We start from the raw sequence: 26,237 nt of genomic DNA, 5'->3' as shown, positions 1-26,237 counted from the left end.
ACATATATTTGTAAATAGAAAAACTTCTTTCGACATCAACTGATGTAACTGGGGCATTTTTCAAATTTACTATAATAGACGGTTCTAAATTAAGTGGTTCGGAAAATGTCCCAGCTAGTACTTGAACCACTTCAGAAAGAACCTGGTAACCACTATTTTTTTCCATGGTTTATTTAAATTTTTGAAAAATTTCCTTTCCAATAGTACCTTTAACGTTTTGACACAATGACTTAAATTCTTTTAATAAAACTGTACTCTCTAACAATGATAATTTGGAGGATTCTAATTGAGTTATAGTTTTCTGGACAAAACTATAATTTGATTTTATGAATGACAGTTGCTGATGGAGGATGTTATTTTGGAAGGCTTGATTAGCTTCCAATAAAGATTGGCAACTATCATCCGTTAAAAGGTTAATTATTTTTTTTAAAACAACAAAATGATCAGCATAGAAATTAGCTGCTTCCAACCATGTTCCCCAACGTGTTAAAATGGGTTGCGGTAACAGTGGAACAGCAGGAAGCATATCTCAGTAACATTGTATTCTTACAGGTGATTTCAGGAATACCTTTTTGAAGCTCGCTATTAAACTGTTAACTAGTAGAAATTTTTTTCTTACTTCCTCCGCAACTCTGTTTATTCCATGCGCTAAACCAGCGACATGTATTAAGTTTGGATAAAATATTTTTAAATTTTGTCCTGCGTTCACCATATATGGTGCGGTATCAGAAGAAATAAGCAATAATTTATCATTAGGCACAGCAGCAGGAAGAAAAAAGTTTGCTAATGCTTCTTGTAGAAACCGTGATATTGTTAGAGCGTTGGTTTTTTCCATTTGCTTACAGGAAATTAAATACGATTTTGGAAAGGCTTCATCGCTAAGTACACCAATCAATAAGTGCACAATGTATCTTCCTGACAATTCAGTGGTCTCGTCCACACATACGTAAAAGTAATTATTACCTATTTCGGCTTTTATGTTGTGGATAACTGAGGAGTATAACAAATTGACATTATTTCTCTTTAGAGTTCGTTTTGTTTGCAATATTTGAATTTAAAATAAACTAAAGTTTTCATTAGATAATTTTGAAAGCGGTATATTAGAAAATACTAATGCACGACACAAGTCTTCGTTAAAAGTTTCTTGTTCGGTTTGTTTTTTGGAACTTGACTGAAAGCACTTGGACACTGAAGGTTGATATTTTTCACCGGATGTGGTTTTTACTTTTTTAGCTAAATGTTTCGCGGTTCTGATATGCTGATCTATTTGAAATTTTGTTTCAGATAAAATCTAAAAAAGAATATAAATATTTTATAGTTGTACCCATTTTTAAAATCTAAGATTGTAGAAATAAACTAAAAATGTACCGTTTTTGCATAACAATTAAAATATTTAAATTAAATCAAATAAAAATCGGTGTAGTAATCTTGAAAATGTCAAGAAATGACTGTGCAAGAAGGAAGCACCCCCAAATATTTACAAGAGGCTCTTGGTCTTTTCTGTTTACATTTAATGAAAAAATACTGTGAGCATAAATTAAAAGGCCTTAATTAATTAAGTTCAATATATGATATGTTTTTGTTTTTAGCAAATTTAAAGCAAACTAAGCTACTGTTAGAAAAAAAATGTTAGCGACCTTTCAGTAGACTATTGAATAATTTGAATTTTTTAATAGATATCCTATTTTTTATGGCAAGGGGTTTAAAAAATGCTTGAAAAAAGAAAAAATACATCGATTTATTGCGAATTAGCCTTGTGTCGGTACTTTTCTTAAACATAATCTCCAATTTTAAAATCTTTGTGTGTACAACCCTGTAAATTTTTAAAATAAAATAAATAATAATACGTATGTACTTAGGGTTTTGCCACAATATGAGCAATAAACTTTATCCATATCCATAGATAGCTCTTTGTAAGGTTTTATACAAGTTGAAACATTGCTTATTTTCGGCATTTTCAAAGCACAATAATTATTCACAATTATAAATACACGTTATTTACGCCTCCAATTTTACAACAAAAGTGAAACCAAGTGAAACTGACCGTCAAAATAAAAATTTTTACCTAGAGACATAAACTGGCCAACACAAACCCTTAATTCCAGGACAAAACGTGACAAAACTATAAGCCGCTGTCTTTTATTAGTTACTATACCAAGAATTTGAATAACAAGTGATTATAAAACAAAATTAAATATTAGCATTTTCATGCTATCTGTAAGTTTGAATATAAAAATATATAGTTAACACCAAATTTTCAAATTATATGCACTTTATGCTCACTTTTATAAAAATAAGGAAAATTTGACATTTTTGTATTTTTTATGCATTATATGCAAAATATGCAATTTGCATATTTGCCTAAGTCTAGTTATGGGTAAACAAATATCGTGTATATTAGTTTTTATTGTTGTGAGGACAGGGCCAAAAGCGAATTTATAATTGTAGTGACTCTTTAAATAGTTTTTAAAAGCAACAGGTATATGTTTCAGTATTGTAATAAGTAAAAAATTACATAGGTAGGTACTTACCTATTTGGATAATGTACCTACCTAGTAGGTAATGCTTTGATTTACATAATTTGATTACCAACAAAATTTCTACCAATCTTCATCTAATTGTTCTCTTACTCTATGTTTTGCTGTATTTTAATATTTTAATTCCACAAAAATAAAAATATTTTGATTAAATTCGGAACTGTCAAACAGCAAAACGTTCAGTTGCCCCATCTTCTCACATGACTGATATGTGTAATTGGGTAAATGAGTAGAGGCTTCGATTACAAATCTAAGCCCCCTAAAATGCGTGGGTTCGAATCCCAATGCAAGTTTTTATTTTTTTTTTTATTTTTTTTATAAATTTTATGATTGTAAGTATATTTGTTATACAATTGTTTTTCAGAAAATGCTCATTTAGTTAAATTTTTTGCCAACAATTATTATTGTTCAGAAATCATTTCTTTGTGGCATTATTCAATGTGTTTGTGTGCGTTTTATTCTTTTATTTTGTTAATTTTTGGTAATGTTTTAATAAAAATTTTTGGAAAGCAGTAAGTATTAAAATTAGTTTAATATTTAAATAAAATATAAATAAACTTTAAAGTACATTATATCAATTTCGTTGAAATCACATAATAGAAGTGTAACTTCTTACGTGCGTACAAAGTACACACACATTCTTTTTTTTTATAGTAGTAGTAGATTGTAAAGTTGAAAAGATTGTAAAATTTACCTGACACCCACATGGGGATATTTCGCACTCTGCGTAACTGAGATTACTATTGTCAAGTTTATTATTAAGTGTGCCGAATCTCGCATGTTCCCCTTTTTATATCATCAAGGTTGTATGGCACATTACCACATTACTTGGTCAAGTGTGTTTTATGCCAAACTACTGATTGTGCAAGATTGACATAACGTGTAATTAAATAAAACTTTAAAAAGGGGTAAACTCTGTAGTTGGCTGTACACCTTCGATATAACAACGTCGAATGAAGTAAACACTTCTGTTGTATGTAGGCATATGAATTTATTAAAATTCTTAAAATTTATCCACAAGGGAGTGGAAGTACAAAACGTTTTCGGTCAAACTGACCATCATCAGTGTAAACATCCAGTGTACAAATAATTGTAACTAGCCACTTCAATAGGTGTAAAAACCTCTAAATTACATTATTGTTACATACTATATTAAAAGTAGTCGACATTAAGTCGATGTCTTAAGATTTTAAAGATCACATGTGAATGTATTTCATCCTTGCTCGAAAATTGCACAAGGTACTTGTGTTATAGTGAGAAGTTGCCGACCAACTAAACTAGTTGTGTGATCTTTAAAATCTTAAGACATCGACTTAATGTCGACTACTTTTTAATACAGTATGTAACAATAATGTAATTTAGAGGTTTTTACACCTATTGAAGTGGCTAGTTACAATTACTTGTACACTGGAGGTTTACACTGATGATAGTCAGTTTGACCGAAAACTTTTGCACTTCCACTCCCATAAATTTTAAGAATTTTAATAAATTCATATGCCTACATACAACAGAAGTGTTTACTGCATTCCACGTTGTGCAATTAAATGTTATGAAATAAGACACGCATTGTAAATGATTCGTGCGCTCTAGTTTTTCTAATGAAAACAAATATTTATTGTCTCCAATGATTATGATTTCCCGAGCTCTGTCGATTTTATTAATTTCTAAGTGTAGTTTGTCGAAGAAATCGTCTTTAACGCTGACTAATGCATCATCTTTGTGTCCTCTAATCGTTAGGTTCATTTTTATCAGTCTCTCATTGATGACCTCCCATATAAATAGTTATGAATTTCTGAAGTTTCTTGGATATCAATGTAGCTATTTAGTTCAGAGAAATAAGGAAAAAAAAATATCCTGTTGGTGACACAACCCCCTCCAGGCCGAAACCAAATGTTTTTAGTAGTATGAACATATATAATAATAACGTATATGTTTCCTGCAGCCGATTTTGATGATATACATAGTTATACACAAATGAAGAATGAAGTAAATTTTCGCTTTTTTCGTCTATTACCAAAAAGTTAAGCATTTTAAACAAATTTGAGAGTAAGAAACTCATAAATTGTATAAAAACTTCAATATGGCGTCCGCTGAATATGTCTATCCTTGTTGGTTACTTAGAAAATTGCAAAATAAATAATAAATTTGGAGTTTTTATAAATATTCATAACTTATATAAAAATTAACTTAGAACCTTCTTCTTACATGGAATGCTGAGACTTCTGGTGCTTAAATATCATACCCTAAATTTCAAAGCAATTGGTCAAATAGTTTAAAAGTTATTTAATTTGTTTTTCCCAAATTATTATTTTTTTTGTTAACACTATAAGTTAGAAAATGATGAAGTTACAGTAATACTTTGGATAGTTTATGAAAAAAGAAGATTTACACTATTAATTTAATTAAAAAAATGACAAAAAATAATTCTAAATATTGCAAAATTATTTTGCAAGAGCATGTGAATTAAAAAAAGAGGGGGCAACTTTGTCCCTAATTGTCCCAGGACAATTGTTTTTCTTTCTAAATGTGTATAAAAATTCAGTCTTTCCAAATATGAAAAAATAATTTTTCTACGGGTAACGGTTAAAAAGTTATTCTAATTGTTTATAAGTAAGCAAAAAATCGACATGTTTTTGCAAAATAATTTTAGACTGTTTAAAATTACTTTTTGATATTTTTTTTAAATTAAGTTAATAGTATAAATGGTCTTCTTTCATAAACTGTCAGAAGTATGACTGTAACCTCATAATTTTATGACTTAGGTACAGTGTTGCAGAAAAAATTAATTTGGGAAAAACAAATTAAATAACTTTTAAGATATTTGACCAATTGCTTTGAGATTTAAAATATAATTTAAGCACAAGAAGTCTAAGCGTTCCGTGTAATAAGAAGGTTCTAACTTAATTTTTGACATAAGATATAAACATTTATAAAATCTTAAAATTTATGACTTATTTTGCAATTTTCTAAGCAATAAATAAGGATAGACATATTCAGCGAACGCCATTTTGAAGTTTTTTATATGGTTTATGAGTTTCTTATTTTCAAATTTGTTTAGAATGCTTCACTGAGGTGGTTAAGACATGTCAAAGAGCATAGACTGAACTCTTCTAAGAATTTTAGCCGTTTGCAGAAAAGTGCTACGCAGTTGCATAGTATATTATGTTCAGCCGTTTATTTTCGTTGTCACAGTATCGACAGTTCTCACTATCTGATTTGCTTATTTTTTGCTCCAGTGAGAAGCTGAGAATGAGAGCTGACCAGAGAGAAGACCAGTGACCATTTCGCTCGTCCGGAAGAAAAGTGACACAACTCTAAAAATGCATAATTCTAGTTATCTTGTTAAATTGACTACAAAAATCCTATACTTTTACCAGGAAAAGGGTCACATATAATATATGTATTTACTTCCAACTTGGTAAGATAGCTGTAGTGTCATTATTCTTTTGTCGGCAAAATTAATATTTTTATACTGCGATAATGACACTTTTGAGACTATGCTCTGACGTTCGACGTAAACGTATCGTTATTTATCACAAAAACCGTTGTATTTCGATAAGTGTCCTAGGTATTTTTCGTTAATGGTTAAAAAAGTAGCCAATATTTTAAAACAAAAGTGACATAACTCAAGATTTTGATCCTTTTTCTTTGTTAAATCAAATATCACAGTTTTTTGTTTTGACTTCTAACACAATTAGAAACATTCGCTTATCCATATTCTTCGTTTTTAATTTATAAATTTTAGTAGTTATCGTTTAAATCTTAGAGTTAAATTAAGATCTAAAAAGTCCATTTTTGTCTCTCCTGAAAAAAGTTGTTTTCTAAGTTGTGACAATTTTCTTAAAGATGAGCGATTTAGATATCTTTTTTACTAATTTCGACTGACTAACTGTCTAAGCCAAAGTCATTATAAAAAAATACTCATTTCGAGAAGGGGGTTTGTTGTAGTACACGAAAATTTTATGAGCCCTTTTGCTTGTCTTTGTCCTGGTGAGTTAGACTAATGTAATCGTAGTTAATTGAGTTTCCAGGTCCGGAGTTTCTCTCTGATGTGGATTTTCGATAGTCCACAAAAGAGTTCTGGACCCAATTCGTGTATTACTTCATTTACTTTTTTGTTGAGATATTGTATGTTTTAAGTGCCAAAATTCATTATCCTTTTTGGGCCGTGGAGTTAGCCCCATGCCATAGAGGACTTAGAGGACTTGGAGGTGGACTTGGAAGATCAGTATTTAATTTTGGAGTATTCCTTTTCCTAGACAGTTTGTTTCAACTGCAGCTTAAGAGCACCATCTTTGTTGTCTCTTGGTCTGCGTGAGTTACTTTATTTCCCACCTACCCAACATCCGAAGCTGGTGAGAGTATTCCCCTATCTTCTTCTTCTTTAAGTACCGTGCCCAAATTTTTAGGCGTGGGTAGCTTCCATAACAATTTGCCGATATCGTTCTCGATCTTCTTTCCTTCCGATTCTTTCGACCAATTCCTCTTTTTCCGTCGATCTTTCCATTGAGTATTAACTGCAGCATCCTGTATCTGCTACCTCTCATTATATGCCCCAGATATTCAAGTTTTCTCTTTTTTATCATCTTCATTAAGTCACCTTCGCCTTGACCTACTCTGTTTAAGACTTCTCTGTTTGAAATGCGTTGAACCCAAGATATTCTGAGCATTCTACGATACGACCACATCTCAAAGGCTTCTAATTTGTTCATCATGTTAACCTTCATGATCCAGGTTTCACATCCATATAGTAATACAGGATACACATAACATTTTAGGAACTTGATTCTTAGTTGTAAATTCAGCTGAGAGTTGCTCAGAATAGATCTAAGTTTCATAAATGCGCTCCTCTTGCAATCCTCTTGCAAGAGGACCCCTATATGCTACTTCATTATCAGGACCATATCTTAGGCTTTTTAAAACTCTTCGTTTTAATAGTTTTAAATAAGTCAAAATACATGATTTGATACAGTGAAATGAAATGAGTATAAACACCTAAATCTACCTTATTTATTAAGAAAATTACAAAATAATATTAATTATTTCAAAGGACTTGAAGTAATATTTCCAGAGCTTTTTTCTGTAGAAGTAATCATAAAATCTTGTACTATTTCTGGGTCTAAAACAAAAGAAGTAATACAGAGTAAAAATATAAAGCAAAATATCTACTACTACAAAAATAATAAAGAATAGAACACAAAACAGGCGTTTTATTATTACTTATTTCGTGTTCTATTAAATACTTACTAGTTATTTGGAGATTCTTTGATTCTTCTCCCACTCTCTTACATTCTTCACTGATATTGTAGAATTGTTGGATTTCATATTCAGGATTATAGTAATCGTAAACTTTTACCAGCGAATTTTTCCTCTCTTCTATTAAATAGTTTTCATTAATATTGAATGTAAAGCACACCAAATGTTTATCTAACTTTGTAAAGTAAAAATTGACTTTGTCATCCTTTTCTTCAAACATTTCTATTCCTAAATAAGAAAAATCAATATTTAAACAGGTTAGTAAAATAAATTAGCGTATTCGTAGTCTGATGCACCGTGTGCAAATAATAGAAAATATAATACTTTCTTTTACTGGTCACCGCACATTGAGCTTAATAGACGGAGAGGCAGCGCTGAAAAATCTCTTTGGATTTACTAAAGCTAGATTTTTCACAGTTGATTACTGTGAGTGTGTAGAGAAACATACTGCGGTCGGTCAAGCGAAGCGTAGAACAGGGGTTACTGAGAGGGCATCAAAGTTGCTTTCCTACGAAGGTAATTAAATCCATTTACTAAGGCTGAAAATCAGTACACACAATCTAAATTAAATATAAATAAAAGTTATTTTAGTCGGTCAGCTGTATGACGGGACAGAGCCGGTCGGTCGGCCCCAACAGTCGATTGATGAAATGAAGCATTTTGGCTCGCAATTTTTTCGTCCAGCATGGATTTACTTGAAATTTTCGCAGAAGGTAGAGAATAGTTTAAGGATCATTTTCTATATCATGCCGCTATCATACACTAAAACCTTGGGGTGGTTGCCACCCCATCTCGGGGGTGGGAATTTTTTTATTACATTTTAACCATTTAATTCGATGGAAAAAGTGATTCTAAAAAAAATGTTTTTTACATTTGCTTCGTAAAACTAATATTTTTCGAGTTATTCGCGCTTGAAAATATCAGTTTTTCGACGAAAAAATCGACTTTTTTGAGGGTTTTTTTGAGAATACCTTGAAAAATATGCATTTAATAAAAAAAAGCTGTAGATATCAAAATTGTATCTTTTAGTAACACAAACCAAATTTTTTCCAATAATATCTTTAAGACCAATACAAACCGAGATACGGCATGTTAAAGGTTAGCTTTTTTTGTCAAATGCATAATTTGAAATATTCACAGCCAAATAATGCGAAAAAATTTGCATATTTTTCGAGGAAAACTTAAATAATATTTTTTTAAGTATACAATTAGAACTTAAAAAAAATAAAACGTTCTAGGATGAAAATTAAGCGACTTATAATGAAAAAATATCGGTACCTGCTTTTCTCTACGAAAAAATCAGTGAAAACAACCCCCTAACTACCTTTCTAATTCAAAATTGGTCTTCACCTTTCTGTAGTTCCTTTTATAATACTTTCATTCTTTCTCTTGTCAACAGCCTAAACACATTGTCTTAATCCACCAGAAGTTGTAGTTGGGAACTGCTCACTTTGTGATATCTTACGATAATTTTGTGGACCTGGATCCCGCGTACCAAAAAAAAAAAAGAATGTGTGTGTACTTTGTACGTACGTAAGTTATACTTCTATTATATAATTGGCGGAGCTTCAAATTGGCAACATGGCGGAGATCGAGGAAGTTAAGAAAGAATTGAACAAATTGAATAAAAGTGATCTAATAAGGATAATAATTGAAAAGAAAGTGCCTTTGGACATAAAATCAAGTGATAAAGTGGTTAAGTATGTGGAAAGTGATGAAAATACCAAGTTTCCTGATGTAACTACTGAAATATCTGATAATAGTTCAACTGACCACGCCCATGCGGTGTCACTTAACATTAAAATATGACCTCAAATTCGCAAACATCCAACTTGAAGCTTCAACACGTATTATCAAAGAACTTGAACGAACGATTAGTAATCAAGATTATATTATAAATTTGCTACAAAACCCAGCAAATTTGCAGGTTAACCATGTGCCAAATACAAACAAACAAAGCGGTGTTGCCGGTCATCCTCCAAATTCCGTCGCTAAAGCTGAAGGAAAGAAAACCATGGGCATACACGAGACACGTGAGAATATAACAATTACAAACCAGCAATTCTCAAGCGCCCTAACGCAGGCTCAACAAAGTTTGAAAATGAATGATATCCACAGTCTTGGCAAAAACCAAAACAAAACTCGGTCCGATGCAAAAGTTGTGGGCAATAACAGCGAGAGTGAGGAGCTTGCAACAAAAGACAAGGTGTGGATTTATGCAGCAAAGTATAAACAATCTTATAGTACACAAAAATTGGAAACATACCTACAAACAAAGTTTCCCGGGCATGAGTTCTCGTGCACTTTATACGAGAATAAGGTAAATGGATCCAATTCTTTCAGGATTACGGCAGATGCAGAATTGAAGGATATTCTTTTTCAACCACAGACATGGCCAAAGGGAATAGAGGTGAGTGAATATTTTTTTCGCAGAAAATATTCCGTCAATAAACCTCCTAACCAAGGTAGATACTTTAACAGGAAAAGACAACAGTGAAAGTGTTATTTTAAAAAACTCTGTACCATTTTATAATAAACAAAATTCGTTAGCAAACTCTGACCAAGTTAGTCTAGTTAGTATTTTTCATGTAAACACCCAAAGTTTAATAAACAAAATAGATCAGCTTAATGTTTTTTTGAAAAATAAAAGATACAATATATTATGTTTCTCTGAACATTGGCTCAGAGAAAACGAATTAACAACATTAAAGTTTGATGGGTACTTTTTGTCAACTTTTTTCTGTCGGAAGGTAAGAGAACATGGAGGTGTTGCAATTTTTAGCGATAATAAATTTTCTACACGACCAGTTTGTTTGAATCATATATCATGTGAATATGAGGGTGAATTTTGTGCATTAGAAATTACAGATATTAAAACTATTCTAGTAACAGTGTATAGAACCGGAAATGGGAATTTTAAAATATTTCTAGACCTTTTTGAAAAGTTATTGGTGTTTTGCTCTGCTAATTTTTTGGAAATAATAATAATTGGGGATTTCAACATTGATTTTAAAAAATCTTCTAATGAACTCAGAATTTTCCGTGATCTAATTTCTACTTTTGGCTTAACAATAAATATTAATGAATATACTAGAATAACAACTAGATCAGCAACTTGTTTAGATAACATCTTAACAAACATAAACAGTGGGATAGTTGGTTGTGGAATTGTGGACCCATGTATCTCTGATCATCTTGCTCAATTTATTAACTTAAAAATAAAATCTGAAAAAAATCATAGTGCAATTACATACACAAGACGTATAACGAGTAATGGCATAGTGAAGTTGAAACATTCGTTAAATAACGTTGATTGGTCTTTAGCTATTTCTCTCAAAACAGCAACAGAATTAGCTCAATTTATTACTGAAATGTATCAAAAGTTAACTGAAATCAATTTTCCATTAAAAAAATTGCGAAGTCAGAATAAAGCTCCAATTTCTTGGTTTGATGATGAATTAAAACTTATGCGAGAAAATCTATCCACAGTCAAGATAATTGCTGACGTTACAAAAAATTATAGTGAATATAATAAGTTTAAGAAGCATTATAGATCAACAATATCATTAAAGAAAAAACTAGCTTATGGGTATTTCTTTTCAAATTCTGAAAATATATCTCGTGACAGTTGGAAAGTTATAAACTATAACAGAAATAAAGGTCAAAATAAAAAAGTTAGTCCTAGTACGATCTCATCAAACGATTTCAATAATTACTTTACTTTTTTTTTTTTTTTTTTTTTTTTTTTTTAACATCCCATTTATTTACAATCTGTAATAATGATTACAATAAGTAAATTGTTTAACAATTAAAAGAGACTTGCAGGAGACTGTCCAGTGACAATAACCTATAAAATCATAATTTTAGTACTTAACAAAATTATTTGTGACTAATAAATAAAACCCTATAAATAAAACTCTATAATAAATAAAATATTTTTGAAAATTTAAAATTTAAAATTTAAAATCTTGTTCGTAGATCGCTTGGAGTGTGGCGCTTTAGCCTTCTGTTTGCCTGGGGTCTCATTAGGTTCTTCGCTAGCCTGTTGGGGTGGTTTTGTAGTCGGATGTCGTATTTTTGGGCGTAACTGGCAATTTCTTCTTTGACAGTCTTCATTTGGAGATCACGATTGATGTGTTCATTGGGCATGTACCACGGTGCATTTGTGATAATGCGCAAGGTTTTCGATTGGAATCTCTCCAGGATGTCGATATTGGATCTCGACGCAGATCCCCACAGTTGGATACCATAGCTCCATATTGGCTTAATCACTGCCTTGTATACTAAAATTTTATTGTACAAACTCAGTTGTGACCTTTTTCCTATCAGCCAGTACATTTTATTGAGTTTCAGACCCAACTGTTTTCTTTTCGTGAATATGTGTTTCTTCCACGTTAATCTGCGGTCCAAGTGCATACCTAGGTATTTTACGTCATCCTTTTGTTGTAGTACTTGATTATTTATTGAGACGGTTGGGCACGTATCTTTTCGATTAGTGAACGTTATATGTACTGACTTGCTTTCGTTTACTTTAATTCGCCATGTTTGTAACCAGATATTTATACTGTCGAGATTTGTCTGGAGCAGTTGCAGAGGCGATGTACGGGTTTGAGTGAGCTGCAATGATTGCTGTGTCATCTGCATATGTGGCTGTGATGATGTTTTGGCTTGTAGGAAGATCTGCTGTGTAGAGTAGGTAGAGAACTGGTCCAAGGACACTACCCTGAGGTACTCCAGCGTTGATTGGATATAAGTTAGTGCACTGATCTTTAACTTTTACAAGGAAATGGCGGTCGGAGAGATAGGACTTGAGGATTAGAAAGTAGTTGAGAGGAAGGACTTTTCTTATTTTGTATAGCAAGCCAGTGTGCCAGACTTTATCAAAAGCCTGCGAGACATCCAAAAAGGCTGCAGAGCAGTATTGCTTCTCTTCTAAGGCTTTGTTTATGGAATTGCAGACTCGATGAATTTGCTCGGTGGTAGCATGTTGTTGTCTAAATCCAAACTGGTGGTTGGGTATTAGCTGCTTTTCCACGAGGATTGGCTGTAATCTGTCTAGTAAGAGTTTTTCAAAAACCTTTGACATCACTGAAAGTAGACTGATAGGTCTATAGGACTTAACTTCTTCTACAGGCTTGCCTGGTTTGGGTATTAAGATGATTTGTGCCACTTTCCACAAAAGGGGATAGTAACCAGTTCTTAAGATTGCGTTAAAAATCTGTGTCAAATATTGCACGCCTTTCTTGGGAAGTTCTTTTAAAATTCTTGCAGTGATTAAGTCGAACCCTGGGGACTTTTTCGGATTCATATCTGTTTGGATTTTGTTGAAAACTTGTTTGGCTGTGAATTTCTCCAACGGTGCTTCTAGTTGGTATGGATATTCTAAATACAATTGAATATTATCTTCTGCATCAGAGTTGTTGTTTTGGGCATGTGGTTGGAACACTTCCTCCAGGTATTTGGCAAAGACTGTAGCTTTTTCGTTGTTACTTTTAGCCCATCGTCCGTTACTGGCCCGGATAGGCGGATTAGAGAGTTGTGGTCTGTTAATCTTTCGTGTTGCCTTCCATAGCGAGTATTCGGAGGTTTCCGTAGCAGATAGATTTTGTAGATATCGTTTTATGTCGTTGTTTTTATTGTTGTTTAACAAAGTTTTTAGTCGCGCTGTAGCTTGGTTTAATCTATTTTTATCCTGGGGTGCACGGGTTCTTTGCCATACTTTCCTTAGTCTTCTTTTTTCTGCGATTTTTTCTTTTATTTCGTTGGGTAAATCTTTGTGTATGAATGTTCTTGGTTGTTTAGGTGTTGACTGCCAGCCAGCTTTCTGAATTATCCTACTTAATTGATTTACTGCTTCGTCAATTTCGCCATCCGATTTTAGTGGGATGTTTAGGTCCAGTCTCTCATCAAGGATAGCCCGGAATTTAATCCAATTGGTATATTTACTACTTAGATATGGTGGAGGTTGTGTTTCGAGGATATTCGTAGATATCATGACCAAGACAGGAGAGTGGTCGGTTACTTTACTTCAGTAGCTAAAAATATTAGAGGTTCTTTCAGTTCTACAAATGAAAATGTAGCTATAGATATTTTGAAAGATGTACACTCTCCTTGCCACTCTTTATTTTTACTACCTGTTACTGATATTGAAATCAGAAATGTGTTGCGTGGCTTGAAAAATTCACATTGTACAGATTTCTATTTTTTAAACAAAAAAATAATTGTCGAAACTATTGATATTGTTATTGACAAATTAGTTTTACTTTATAATAATTGCCTCACTGAGGGGATTTTCCCTGATGTACTAAAAGTAACAAAAGTGTTGCCACTATTCAAAAAAGGGTCTTTAGATGAAATTGGAAATTACCGTCCCATCTCTATCATTCCCATTTTCGGTAAAATTTTTGAAAGCATTCTTAATACTCGTTTGATAGAATATCTAGATAAACACAAAATACTTCACTGTAACCAATATGGCTTTAGAAAAAAGTGCAGCACTACACAAGCTATACAGAAAATTGTGAGAGATATAGTCGACGGCATGGAGGAAGGTCATTTCGTGTCTTTGACATTGTGTGATTTATCCAAAGCTTTTGACTGTGTTTCGCATAAATTAATGTTGGAAAAATGCATAAATATGGTATAAGGGGAACCACTCTCAATCTATTTAGATCTTATTTAACAAATAGAAAACAGGCAGTTTTTCTTAATAATAGCTATTCTGATTTGAACACGATCGAATACGGGGTTCCTCAAGGTTCAATACTAGGACCCACTTTGTTTCTTATTTATCTGAACGATCTATTTCACTACACTTTTCCCATAAAATGTGTGTGCTTTGCAGATGATACCACTCTCATAAATACTGACATTAATCATCATAATTTGAAAATTAAAATAGATAGTGATACTCAGAAAGCAAAAAACTGGTTTTTGCATAATGGTCTGAAGCTAAATGAAGACAAAAATCAGAATTTGATGTTTAGTTCTGACCGGAAGTATGTCTTAGGAAATAGTGTTAAACTCTTAGGAATTTTCCTAGATGATAATTTGGACTGGAGTGCTCATACAGACTACTTAAGTTCTAAACTTGCTACAACTATATTTTTGATACGCAACTTAGTTTTTATGATCCCTAAAAGTACCCTTAAAATGATCTACTTTGCACTGTTCCATAGCCATTTAAAGTACGGAATATCTGTTTGGGGTGGCTCTTGTCACGCAGACAGAATTTTTAAGTTACAAAAGAAAGTAGTGAGGATACTTGCTGGAGCAGACTATAGGGAACACTGTAAACCTTTATTTCAGAAGTTAGGTATTATGTCACTACCTTCACTCTATATATATGAGACGCTGATTGAAATTCATTCCAACAAAAGTAAGTTTAACATAAACTCCAACTTCCATGATCACCATACAAGATCGAGTAATGCTATTAGAGCACAACGTTTTAGGTTGACGAAAAGTATAAAAAACTCAACTGATGTTAGTTTGTACAATTTTTTGCCAAATGAAGTAAAAAGTCTTCATTTACAGTCGTTTAAAAATAAAATAAAATCACACTTTTTAAAACATTGTTTTTACACAAAGACAGAGTACTTAGGTACCGCTTATAATACATTATAATAAGTACACTAGTTTGGTCAGGGTTTTTTTGCCGATTATGACGATATTTCATGTTTTTAAGTTTATTTCATGTCTTTACGTTTTTACATAGTGTGTTAAATTTTTTGTTAGTACCTGTTTGTATATCTGTTCATTATAATTTATAATATTTATCTTTTAAATTTTGTCAAAATTTTATAATGTAGGTACGTACTCTTTTGACTTGTCAAAAACAAAAGAAATTTTGTATATTTGAAGAAATAAATTCTATTCTATTCTATTCTATTCTATTCTATATTTATATTATCAATACACTCAAGGAGTTTGACCTATTTAAAATGCCTAATTTTGGAAAAATTGGAGTTTAAAGAAAAATTGATTTTTTGCAATTTGGTATTTTTCACCTTTTACTTCAAAATATCTCCGAATATACTGAAGATACGAAATAAAAATTATAAACTACTAAATTGTAGCTTTTTAATGACTAAAATTACCCTGTGCATAGATTTGCTGATATAGCTGTTTAAAACCTCTATTTACCAGCAAACACCCCCTTATTCGAGCCTTTTAAACCCGCCCCAATTAAAAACTAAGGGATCTTACGGAATTTAATTTACACAGTCTTACAGCTCTTTAAAAATCCTACAAAATCATTTTTAAAGAAACTTTTTATCGCCAAAAATATATAGATTTTTCGAGGTATTCTCAAAAAACCCTCTAAAAAAGTCGATTTTTTCGTCGAAAAACTGTTATTTTCAAGCGCGAATAACTCGAAAAATATTAGTTTTACGATGAAATTGTAAAAAACATTTTTTTCTTAGAATCACTTTTTCCATCGAATTACATGGTTAAAATGTAATAAAAAATTCCCACCCACGAGATGGGGCGGCAACTACCTCCAAGGTTTTAGCGTATGATAACGGCATGATATAAAAAATTATCCTTGGACTATTCCCTACATTCTGTGAAAATTTCAAGTAAATCCATGTTGGACGAAAAAATTGCGAGCCAAAATGCTTCATTTCCTCAATCGACTATTGGGGCCGACCGACCGGCTCTGTCCCGTCATACAGCTGACCGACTATAATAACTTTTATTTATATTTAATTTAGAATGTGTGTACTGATTTTCAGCCTTAGTAAATGGATTTAATTACCTTCGTAGGAAAGCAACTTTGATACCCTCTCAGTAACCCTTGTTCTACGCTTCGCTTGACCGACCGCAGTATGTTTCTCTACACACTCACAGTAATCAACTGTGAAAAATCTAGCTTTAGTAAATTCAAAGAGATTTTTCAGCGCTGCCTCTTGGTCTATAAGGAGTCATGTGAAAGATTATTCATAAAAACGTATATGTATGTGATAAACTGCAATATTTCTGTTACACAATCTGGTTTACTAAATGGATTGGGTAGATGTTAAACACGACTCAGTATGCAAAGTAATAAATTAAAGTTCCATTTATGTAAAAACCAGGTTTAGGCTTGTTTCAACGGACACGAAAAATCTTATTGAGAGAGCAATGTTTTGATAAACTTATAGACTAGGCGAGATAATGAATCAATAAACCTAGTTTTTTGCAGTTAGATGAATTTCAATGAAACTTATTGCACTCGATTCGTATGATCCTTGGGAAATTTTGTGAACTAAAATGATGATGTCGAAATGAAAATTGCATGATTGAACAAGGAAAAGCATTTTCAAAAGTACATTATTTAGAATGATGAAACGTAATAATAAACATAGAAACACCCCTCAGTGGGGGTTTTGGGGTCGCTGATCATGAATATCATGACGGCGAGATATTCTCCAAAGCACTTGATGCCCAAGATGGGCCTCTGGGCCTCGTCTCTTAGAGTTTTGTGAAAATTCGATATAAAATCAGTGCAGTCTTTACTCTGAGATTTTTTAATGACTGAACATGAATATCACATCGGCGATGATCTCCGAGGCACCTGGTGCCCAGGATGCGGCTCGTCTGCTGGAGTTTTGTGAAAGTTTAATACAAAGTCAGTGAAAATCGTTACTCAGGAGTCTTTGGGATCGATGAACACAAATATCATGTCGGCAATGGTCTCCGAGAGCACCTGTTACCCAGGGGAGGACTCACCTCCTGGAGTTTTATGGAAACTCGATACAAAATCAGATTGTTCTGAACAAAGATGCCTCTGAGACCGTCTCTATCACGATATTATTGATTCGCGACTTCAAAACCATCGGGTAATGATTTTGTATTGATTTTGTATCAAATTTTCACCAAACTCCAGGAGACGAGGAAAACCTCTGGGCACCAGGTACTTGGAAGACCACTGTCGTTATGATATTCGTATTCAGCGACACCACACTCCCCAGAGTAGTAATATTGATCTCATTTTCGTCAATTATTTCCTAATTACAAATAACATAACGCTCTCGCAAATAAAGATATATTATTAATAACTCCACCTGTGGTGACAAATGGGTGGATCGAGTAGCTCAGAAGTCACCACTGCCGGTCCTAAGCCCGGATAAAGGAGGAAGGTTGGACAGTGGGCTGACAACCCACTCCCGGAAAAAAGCACACTGTTACGAAACCTGAACATTTACCTCGGAATACAGGACGAAACTTTCGGAAACGGCTCAAGCTACGAAACATGGACTATATATTTGGAAGCTGGAATGTGAGGACGCTAAATAGACCAGGAGCTCAAACCGCACTTCTGCAAGAACTAAAAAGATATAGGCTCATGATCATACGGCTTTACATTTATTATAAACCAGCGGCTCCAACGACTAGCAGAAAATATTATTAGAGAGTATCAGACGGGCTTCCGACGGGGAAGATCGGCACTGGATCAAATATTTACAGTCAAATAGATCTTGAGCAAAGCATGGGAACACGATATTGATGTTCACAACGTGTTTGTAGACTTTAAACAGGCATACGACTCAGTCAAAAGGAACAAACTATACTATATATTGGCTGAATTATCAATACCACATAAGCTAATAAGACTCATTAAAGCCACAATGGATGCAACTCAGGCATGTGTACGAATACAAAACCACCAGACAGACTTTTTCAAAATTTCGCAGGGACTAAAGCAGGGAGATGGGCTGGCCCCGACATTGTTTAACCTGGCACTGGAGTATGCGGTTAGGCAAATGCAAACTGGACGAGAAAACCTACTGACCAACCGAAGGGTTCAACTGGCTGTTTATGCCAATGATATTAATATTATAAGTAGAACATCAACAGGAGCACAGGAAACATACGCAGAGTTAAAAAAAAAACAAACAAAAATGCTAGGTCTGGAAATTAACACAAAAAAAAAACAAAAGTAATGACTCAGACGAGAAGAAATATAGTCCCACAAAACATTATACAGAAAGATGACATTGAAACGGTTGGAAAGTTTACATACCTGGGAGTAGAAATATATGCCGACGACATCAGAAGATGGAGAAATACGGAACAGAATAACGCAGGCAAACAGAGCTTACTTTGCCCTCTCCCATATATTTCGGTCTAAAACTGTCCACCGAAATACAAAGATGAGAATCTATAAAACTTATTCTTGGAAAAGACCCTGCAATCATGGAAAAGAAAGTGGAAATCATGGAGAAGGAAGCTCCAGTAAGAAACGAATACCTATATACTCTAAATTTTGCTGACGACCAAATAGTGATCACACAAGATGAAGATGACTTCAGCTTGATGATGAGAAAACTGGAACAGGAATATGCAAAGAATGGAATGGAAATAAATCTAAAAAAAAACTGAATACCTAACAACGGTGAATACAGAAAAAAACGAGCTGGAAATAGACAAAGGTAAAGAAATCAAAGAAACAGAAAAGTACAAGTAGCTATTTATGTTTCATAATATCAAACAAAGGAACAACTGAAAAAGAAATAAAATAGACTAGGACAAACAAGAGACACACGAAAATTGAACACGGTCCTGTGGGATAAGAGCAACAGAGATAAAATTCCTAAGGAGAAGCTGCAGACTAACAAGAAAAGATAGAATAATAATTAACATAGAGGTTAAGAAAAGAATGGGAATAAACTCAGACTACATAGAATATAGAACAGAACTTCTTCTGTTACAGAACAGATTGACCTGGTACGGACATATCAGAAGAGCAGACAAAAAACGTTAGAAAAACAGAATAATAAAGTGGAGCCCGATATGATGAAGGAAGAGACGACCCCGAAGACATTTCAGTGGACGAAGCAATGGAAACAACAAATCTGCAGGAAGGGGACTGGTAAAACAGAAATAACTGGAGAGAACCGTTGAGTGAAGAAGTACAATGAAAACTGTGGAAATCCTTAATATATATACAAACCGCTCTTCAAAATGTCTTTTCATTATTGTGTTTAATCTTTTAATTATACAAAATTCTTAATTTCTTTTAGTCAAAACTTTTTGTATGGATTTGATATCTGAATGTAATTAGGTTATACAGTGGAACCCCGATAAGTCGGCCTCCGATAACCTGGAGGTCCGGCTAACCCGAACCGATTTTCATCAGACAAAACGAACATTTTTTCAGTTTGACTGAGTTTTTTACCAAGAAATAAACAATACTGTATACAACTGTACGTAATTTAGATGTGCTGTGCATATGTATTCCATGTTTTTGCAATTATAATGGAGTTTTTCTGTAAGTATAATGTATTTTATTAATTTTTATCATATTCTCCCGCTAACCCGGATTTTCGATAACCCGGATTGGCCGCAGTCCCAATTAATACGACTTATCGTGCTTCCACTGTACCTTTACAGATCTAAACTTACGTGAAACATTACGGTCCTCAGTGAGCTGGTACAACGTAGATCTGTCAGCTCGGTAACCTGTTGGTAATGATATTTCCATTACAGCCATGTTGGAGGGTCCATCAGGAGCGTTATATGATATACAGGGTGATAAACTCGTAATAGAACATTTATTAATTGTTGATACTGGTGAAACTTCCAGGGCAAACTTAAATGCTTCATTTTTGGGAACAATCTTTAAATTAAAAGATTGGATAACCTACCAACATAAATACACTTTTATGTTAAGGGAAGGAATAATTTGTATAAAATGTAAACAATAACAAACATTTAAATGACAATAGCCATAAATATAGTACTCGATCAAACTTAGGAGTATTATTATAAAGTGCCTGAACAAAATTAAGCTTCTTCTTCTTTTTCTTTTTGTATAGACATGACTGTCTGTTTTTTTCAATGAGCTTCTAGTGAGTTGTCATTCCATCGTTTTCGTGGTCTTCCAACTGATCGTCTTCTTATTGGGGACCTGTCCCTCGCTGTCCTTACTATCTACCCTATTTGTTGTCATTCAGCTTATGTGGTCATTCCATTCTATTCTTCTGTTTCTTACCCAGTTATTAATGTTGTCCACTTTGCATCTCCGCCGTATATCTGTACCTCTAGCTCTGTCCCATAGAGTCTTACCATGCATCGATTCGAAGGGTTTCATCTCCGCTGTTTCGAGCAATCTTTTGTCCTTTCTGTGTCGGGTCGTGTTTCTGCCGCGTATGTCATTAGTCATTATTGGTCTGATGACTGTTTTGTAAATTCTGTTTATCATTTTTTTTCCGATATTTTTATTTCACCATATTATGTCATTCAGGAAACCTGCGGCTCTGTTTGCTCTATTCACTTGATCTTCCACTTCTGTTAAGAGCCTTCCGTAGCTAGATAGTGTGATGCATAGATATTTAAACCATTACTTTTTCTATTATCTGACCCTCCAGCTCCAATTTACATCTTATTGGATTTGCTGTTATAACAATGCATTTTGTCTTTTTTTGTGGAAATTATCATGTTAAATTTTCTGGCGGTTATGTTAAATTGGTGCAGCATACGTTGTAAATAATCTTCACTTTGAGAGATTAGTATTGCATCGTCTGCATAGCAGATTATTTTAAGCTGTTTTTCTACCATTTGGTATCCTTTATTAAATTTTACTTTTTTGTTATTTCATCCATGATCAGGTTGAACAATAAATAACTCAAGGAATCCCCCTGTTTTATCCCATTGCCTTATGGCTTCAATTGGGCCAATTAGTTCATCTTATCATCATCAGTAGCTCGACAACTCTTTTTGGGTCCTGGCTGGTTCTAGGATTTTCCGCCATTCTGTTCTGTTCCTTGCTTTGTTCTTCCAGTGGGCAATCACAAGTGTTTTCAGATCTTGTTACACTTGTTCCATGTATCTAAGTTTGGGTCTTCCCTTTGACCTTCTCCCTACTGGTGTTTGCTTCATTATATATTTTGGTGTTTCGGTCTCCAACATTCGTTCAACATGGCCCATCCAGCGCAGACGTCCGATCTTTATGGATGTTATGACGTCGGGTTCGTTGTATGCTGCGTATAGTTCAAAATTATATCTTCTGCGCCATACGTCATTTTATTTCACCCCCTTATACAGGTGTCGAAGGATTTTTTGTTCAAACGTACTTAATAAGTTCTCATCGCTTTTCGACAGTGTCCTGTCTCTGATCCATATATAAGGACCGGTTTTATCAGGGTTTTGTATATTTTGCATTTGGTTTTTCTTGTGATGTTGTTAGATCTTAGATGTTTAATGAGTCCATTATATGTTTTATTAGCAATATGTATTCTTCTCTTAACTTCTTCGCTGACATTGTTATCTGCGGTAACTAGTGAACCTAGATATGTAAAATTTTTTACGCTTTCGATGTTATAGTCTCCTATTGTCAGATTCTGTAGGTTGCTTTGGCCTGTCGATTTGCTGGCCTTCATGTATTTTATTTTTATTTCATTAATATTTAGGCCACTGTTTTGTTCCGCTCTTTCTATAGCATCAAAGGCTTCTATCATTTCTCTTTTGGTTCTAGCTATGATATGAACATCATCTTCAAATGCCAATATTTTTACACTTTTTATTATTATTGTTTCTCTGGTGTTGACTTTTGACTCTCTAATTATTTTCTCTAATGTGATGTTGAATAAAATACAGAATAGGGCATCTCCCTGTCGTAGGCCCGTTCTAACATGGATTGTATCTGTTAGTGCGTTTTGAATTCGAACCTTGCTTTATACTTTAAGTGTTTCTTTTACTATATCAATGAGATGAGTTGGAATATTAAACTCTTTCAGGGAGTTGATCAGAAATTCTCGATGAATACTATCATAGGCACTCTCAAAGTCAATGAAGAGATGATGTGTGCGAAGAGTTCATCTTATACTTTTACTTTTATTGTGTTGTTCCGGTAGATGTTTTCGATCGTTTTAATTATTCCTAGAGGTACCTTTCTTGAGTATAACAAATGGATAACGTCTTTTAATTAGACCCTGCCAAATGCATTTTTGAGATCCACGAAACATAGATGGCGTATCTAGGTTTACTGTATTCTAACGATTTCTCTTGAACTTACCTCATCATAAAAATATAGCGTCAGTGTATGATCTTCCCGACCTAAAATTAAGCTTGTAAACGATAATTATTATTGTCCTTAGTGATTATGATATTGCTAATTAAGTGAGTTTTTGAGTTCTTCTTCTTTTTCATCTAGCCATTCAAGTCCACATCTCACCATAAGCCTCTTCAAGTCTTCCTTTCCATTGTTTTTTGTTGTACGCTATTTGTAGCCAATTTTTCCCGGCAGTCCATTTCAGATCATCTGTCCATCTCAGAGGAGGTCTGCCTCTGGGTCTTTTGTGTTGGTATGGTCTCCAGGTTAGAATGGTTCTGTGCCATTTGTTTAGATCGCTCCTAGCTACATGTCCAGCGTATTCCCATTTAAATTTTAATGATTTTTGTACCACATCGGTGACTTTGGTTTTCTGTCTTATCCATATGTTTGTTTTCCTATCTTTAAGTGATATGCCAAGCATTGCTTGAGTTTTTGAATTAAATAAAGTTAATTAACCACGTTGTGCTTCACTTAATCTCTGAAAAGCCTAACAATTGGTGTCAGAAGTGGGGTGAGTTTAAAGTTATTTTCGAGAATGTTTATGGTCAAAACAAGAATGAAGATCAAGATGGAGGAAATTTCATATTCATCGAAGAGAAGAAAAATAAGTTGAAGAAAAACGACAAGAAGAAAAAAAAAGCAACGAAAAGAAGCTGAAGAAAGACGTAGGAAGAAAAAGAAGCTGAAGAGAGACGTTCTCAAGACGACAGAGAGTGTTAATGAGTCTAATATCAAAAATAGAGGCCCTAAAATGAGTAAATATATAATATAGGACATGAAAAAAGAAAAAAGAAGTAATCACAGTTGATGAGACCTTGCTTTAGAATGTAATTTTCCAACATGGAGTAGACGACTTTTAAAAAATTCCTAAAACAATTTCTCAATTTTCAAGGAATGACTGCTATATTATAGAAGATTTTTCTAAAGTCCATACTTTTCCATTTCCATTTATTCCATACTTTTGCATTATACTGTATATTAACTTCTAGAGACAACTATAGCACGAGATATTTATATATGGGAGAAATAGAGGAAAAAATAATGACAGCGATTTATTAAGCAATATAGGCTGAGTACCGCATCCTATGTAGTTGGGCGTTCAGTATAAAGTCGGCTATGGCAAGCACAATTTATAGGAACTTATTGAGATTGGACAACTTTTTGTTTTTTTTACAAACTTGACAAAAGAAGGATGTAATTATGATTTCATATAGTTCGCTCGTAAGTATTACTAACAAAAAAAAAATCAGTTTTTTCTTAAATATAAACGCTTACTTGAATTAAAACGCAACCAGTTCCTGTTACTTTAACGGAGATTGTTCCATTCTTCTCCTTCATTGAAATTCTTCTTGTTTTGAGCATATCGCTGTTAGTGATGGTGAGGTTATGATTGCCCTCAGGTTTTTCCATGTATATAACTAAGTTAAGATGTTTGGATTCAACTAAACGTAAATATCGAGAAAGGGCTTCTAGCGCAACAACAGTGTCCTGAAAATAGGAAAAAATAATCTTTATGTTCAATATAATTAATCTATTTAGGGCTAGAGTATCAATCAGGCTAGATTAATCAATCTGTTAACTCAATCAGCCGTAGATAATAGGGTTATCTACTACTGATTGGCAAGTTCATGGATGCTCTGCTAATAGAAACAAATTATTATTTATAAGTATATAACATACGCATCCTGCATGAATGCATAAAATTTTGTTTTTTATGTATTCTTATAAAAGTTATTTGACGTTTCTATTTCCACTTCGGAAATCGTTCTCAAAATAAAAAACATTAATAAATTTAGGAGGTAGGCGCAAAATCTTGGTCCAATGCTATTTAAATGTATTCATTTTTTTGAATCCTGAGAAAACTAATAAATAATTTTGAAAAAATGAAACGGAGAATGAAATATTATTACCGAGGGCAAAAGTTCTTTGAATAAACAAGAAGTTTCTCTTGAATAAAATATTTGAAATAAAAAACACCTAAATTTTCCCTATTTTCACCCCTGTAACTTATTAATATTAACATTATATAGAAGTTTTCAGGGACTTTTGGCCCTTGGTAATATTGTAATATTTTATTCTGCGTTTAAATTTTTCAAAAATACTTAGTTTTCTCAGGATTCGAAAAAAATGAATGCATTTAAATAGTATTGGACCAAAATTTGGATCTTACCCTCTTAAACAAATTTTGCTTTTGTTACTTAGTAAAAAATTCTTCTAATAATTTAAGTTTAATTGACTCCTTCATATTGACGGTTCAGACATAATATTCTACATTCTAGACTACTTTAAAAATATATTGTGGATATTTTTGAATTGCGCTCCTGGAACGACTTTATTGGAAGTTATTTCATTTGATTACATTAACTTATCTTTAACTTACGAATACCCGTCATGGCATGTGATCTGCCTTGAAAAAGGCAACGACGTGCGATCATGTTAGTGATTCCATAGTAAATAATGAGCACACAACCAGAAAAATACCTCCTAATACTATCCCGACATGGTACTTATTTGGTCTTACATTTAGTTTACTCTCAATATTAACACCAAACTCCTATTTTATATATATATATATATATATATATATATATATATATATATATATATATATATATATATATATATATATATAGGGTGACATACACCTCTGGAATAAAATTATTTCTGTCCTTGTTTTAAAATATTTTAAAAAACGCTGTGACCCGCCGATTTGAAATGTACAGGGTGATTCACGCAAGCCTAGCATAGTCCATAAGTTTTATTTTTAATGGAACACCCTGTATATTTTCAGACGGAAAACCGGATGAAAAAAAATACTTATCTTACCTGGGTTGTTACAAAACTTCCTTTTGGTCCTAATTTCGTTGACAGCCATCGTACTACTGCTAAGGCATGAGCCCAGTGTTCAGAAGAATTTTGATATAGGAGAGACATAAGTGCATAACTAGTAGTCTCAATATCAGTTGCACTGGATGTATTAGAACCTAAATGACATGGTTAGTTAAATTAAAATTCAAAAACAAAATAAAAAAACAATTTGCCTATGTTGCACGTGCCCGAAATAATATTTAGCGTGATGCGAAATATCGAGACGTGTGCAGTAACCTTGCGGTATACAGTAATATACATAATGTAAATACATAATATACTCCTATAAAAATAAAATGACGTTTAACTTTTATAACTTTTTTTTATACCAACTCGAGAACGACTTGATAGATTTGGCTAATTTTGATTTTGAAATATTTATAGAAATCCAAGGAAGGTTTAAAGGTGAGAAAATAATGTGATCAAATTATAACGAGAACAGTAAAACTAACAATTTTATTATTGACAAAACGTTTTGCTATTTACGTTGTCAAAACAATGAATTGAATCTCTCTTCGGCAATGGACCGTGATAGT

At 33.1% G+C, this 26,237-nt stretch overlaps 1 protein-coding gene across 2 annotated transcripts in view; it reads right to left on the bottom strand.

The window, feature by feature from the left end:
- Positions 1 to 7,527: 7,527 nt before the first annotated feature.
- The window catches only part of LOC114335190 (alpha-2-macroglobulin-like), a 134,584-nt gene continuing 115,874 nt past the window's right edge, over positions 7,528 to 26,237 (bottom strand). For both annotated transcript variants that reach the window (XM_028285381.1, XM_028285382.2), the window contains 5 exons: positions 25,660 to 25,817; positions 24,109 to 24,321; positions 20,184 to 20,421; positions 7,785 to 8,021; positions 7,528 to 7,656 (listed from right to left, as the gene is read on the bottom strand). In XM_028285381.1, the coding sequence (XP_028141182.1) occupies positions 7,577 to 7,656; positions 7,785 to 8,021; positions 20,184 to 20,421; positions 24,109 to 24,321; positions 25,660 to 25,817 (926 nt within the window). In that variant the 3' untranslated portion in view covers positions 7,528 to 7,576. The remainder of the gene's footprint in view (positions 7,657 to 7,784; positions 8,022 to 20,183; positions 20,422 to 24,108; positions 24,322 to 25,659; positions 25,818 to 26,237) is intronic.

Source organism: Diabrotica virgifera, chromosome 4, assembly GCF_917563875.1.
Source record: "Diabrotica virgifera virgifera chromosome 4, PGI_DIABVI_V3a".
Lineage (NCBI taxonomy): Eukaryota > Metazoa > Arthropoda > Insecta > Coleoptera > Chrysomelidae > Diabrotica > Diabrotica virgifera.
This window is presented reverse-complemented; position numbering and strand designations above follow the sequence as displayed.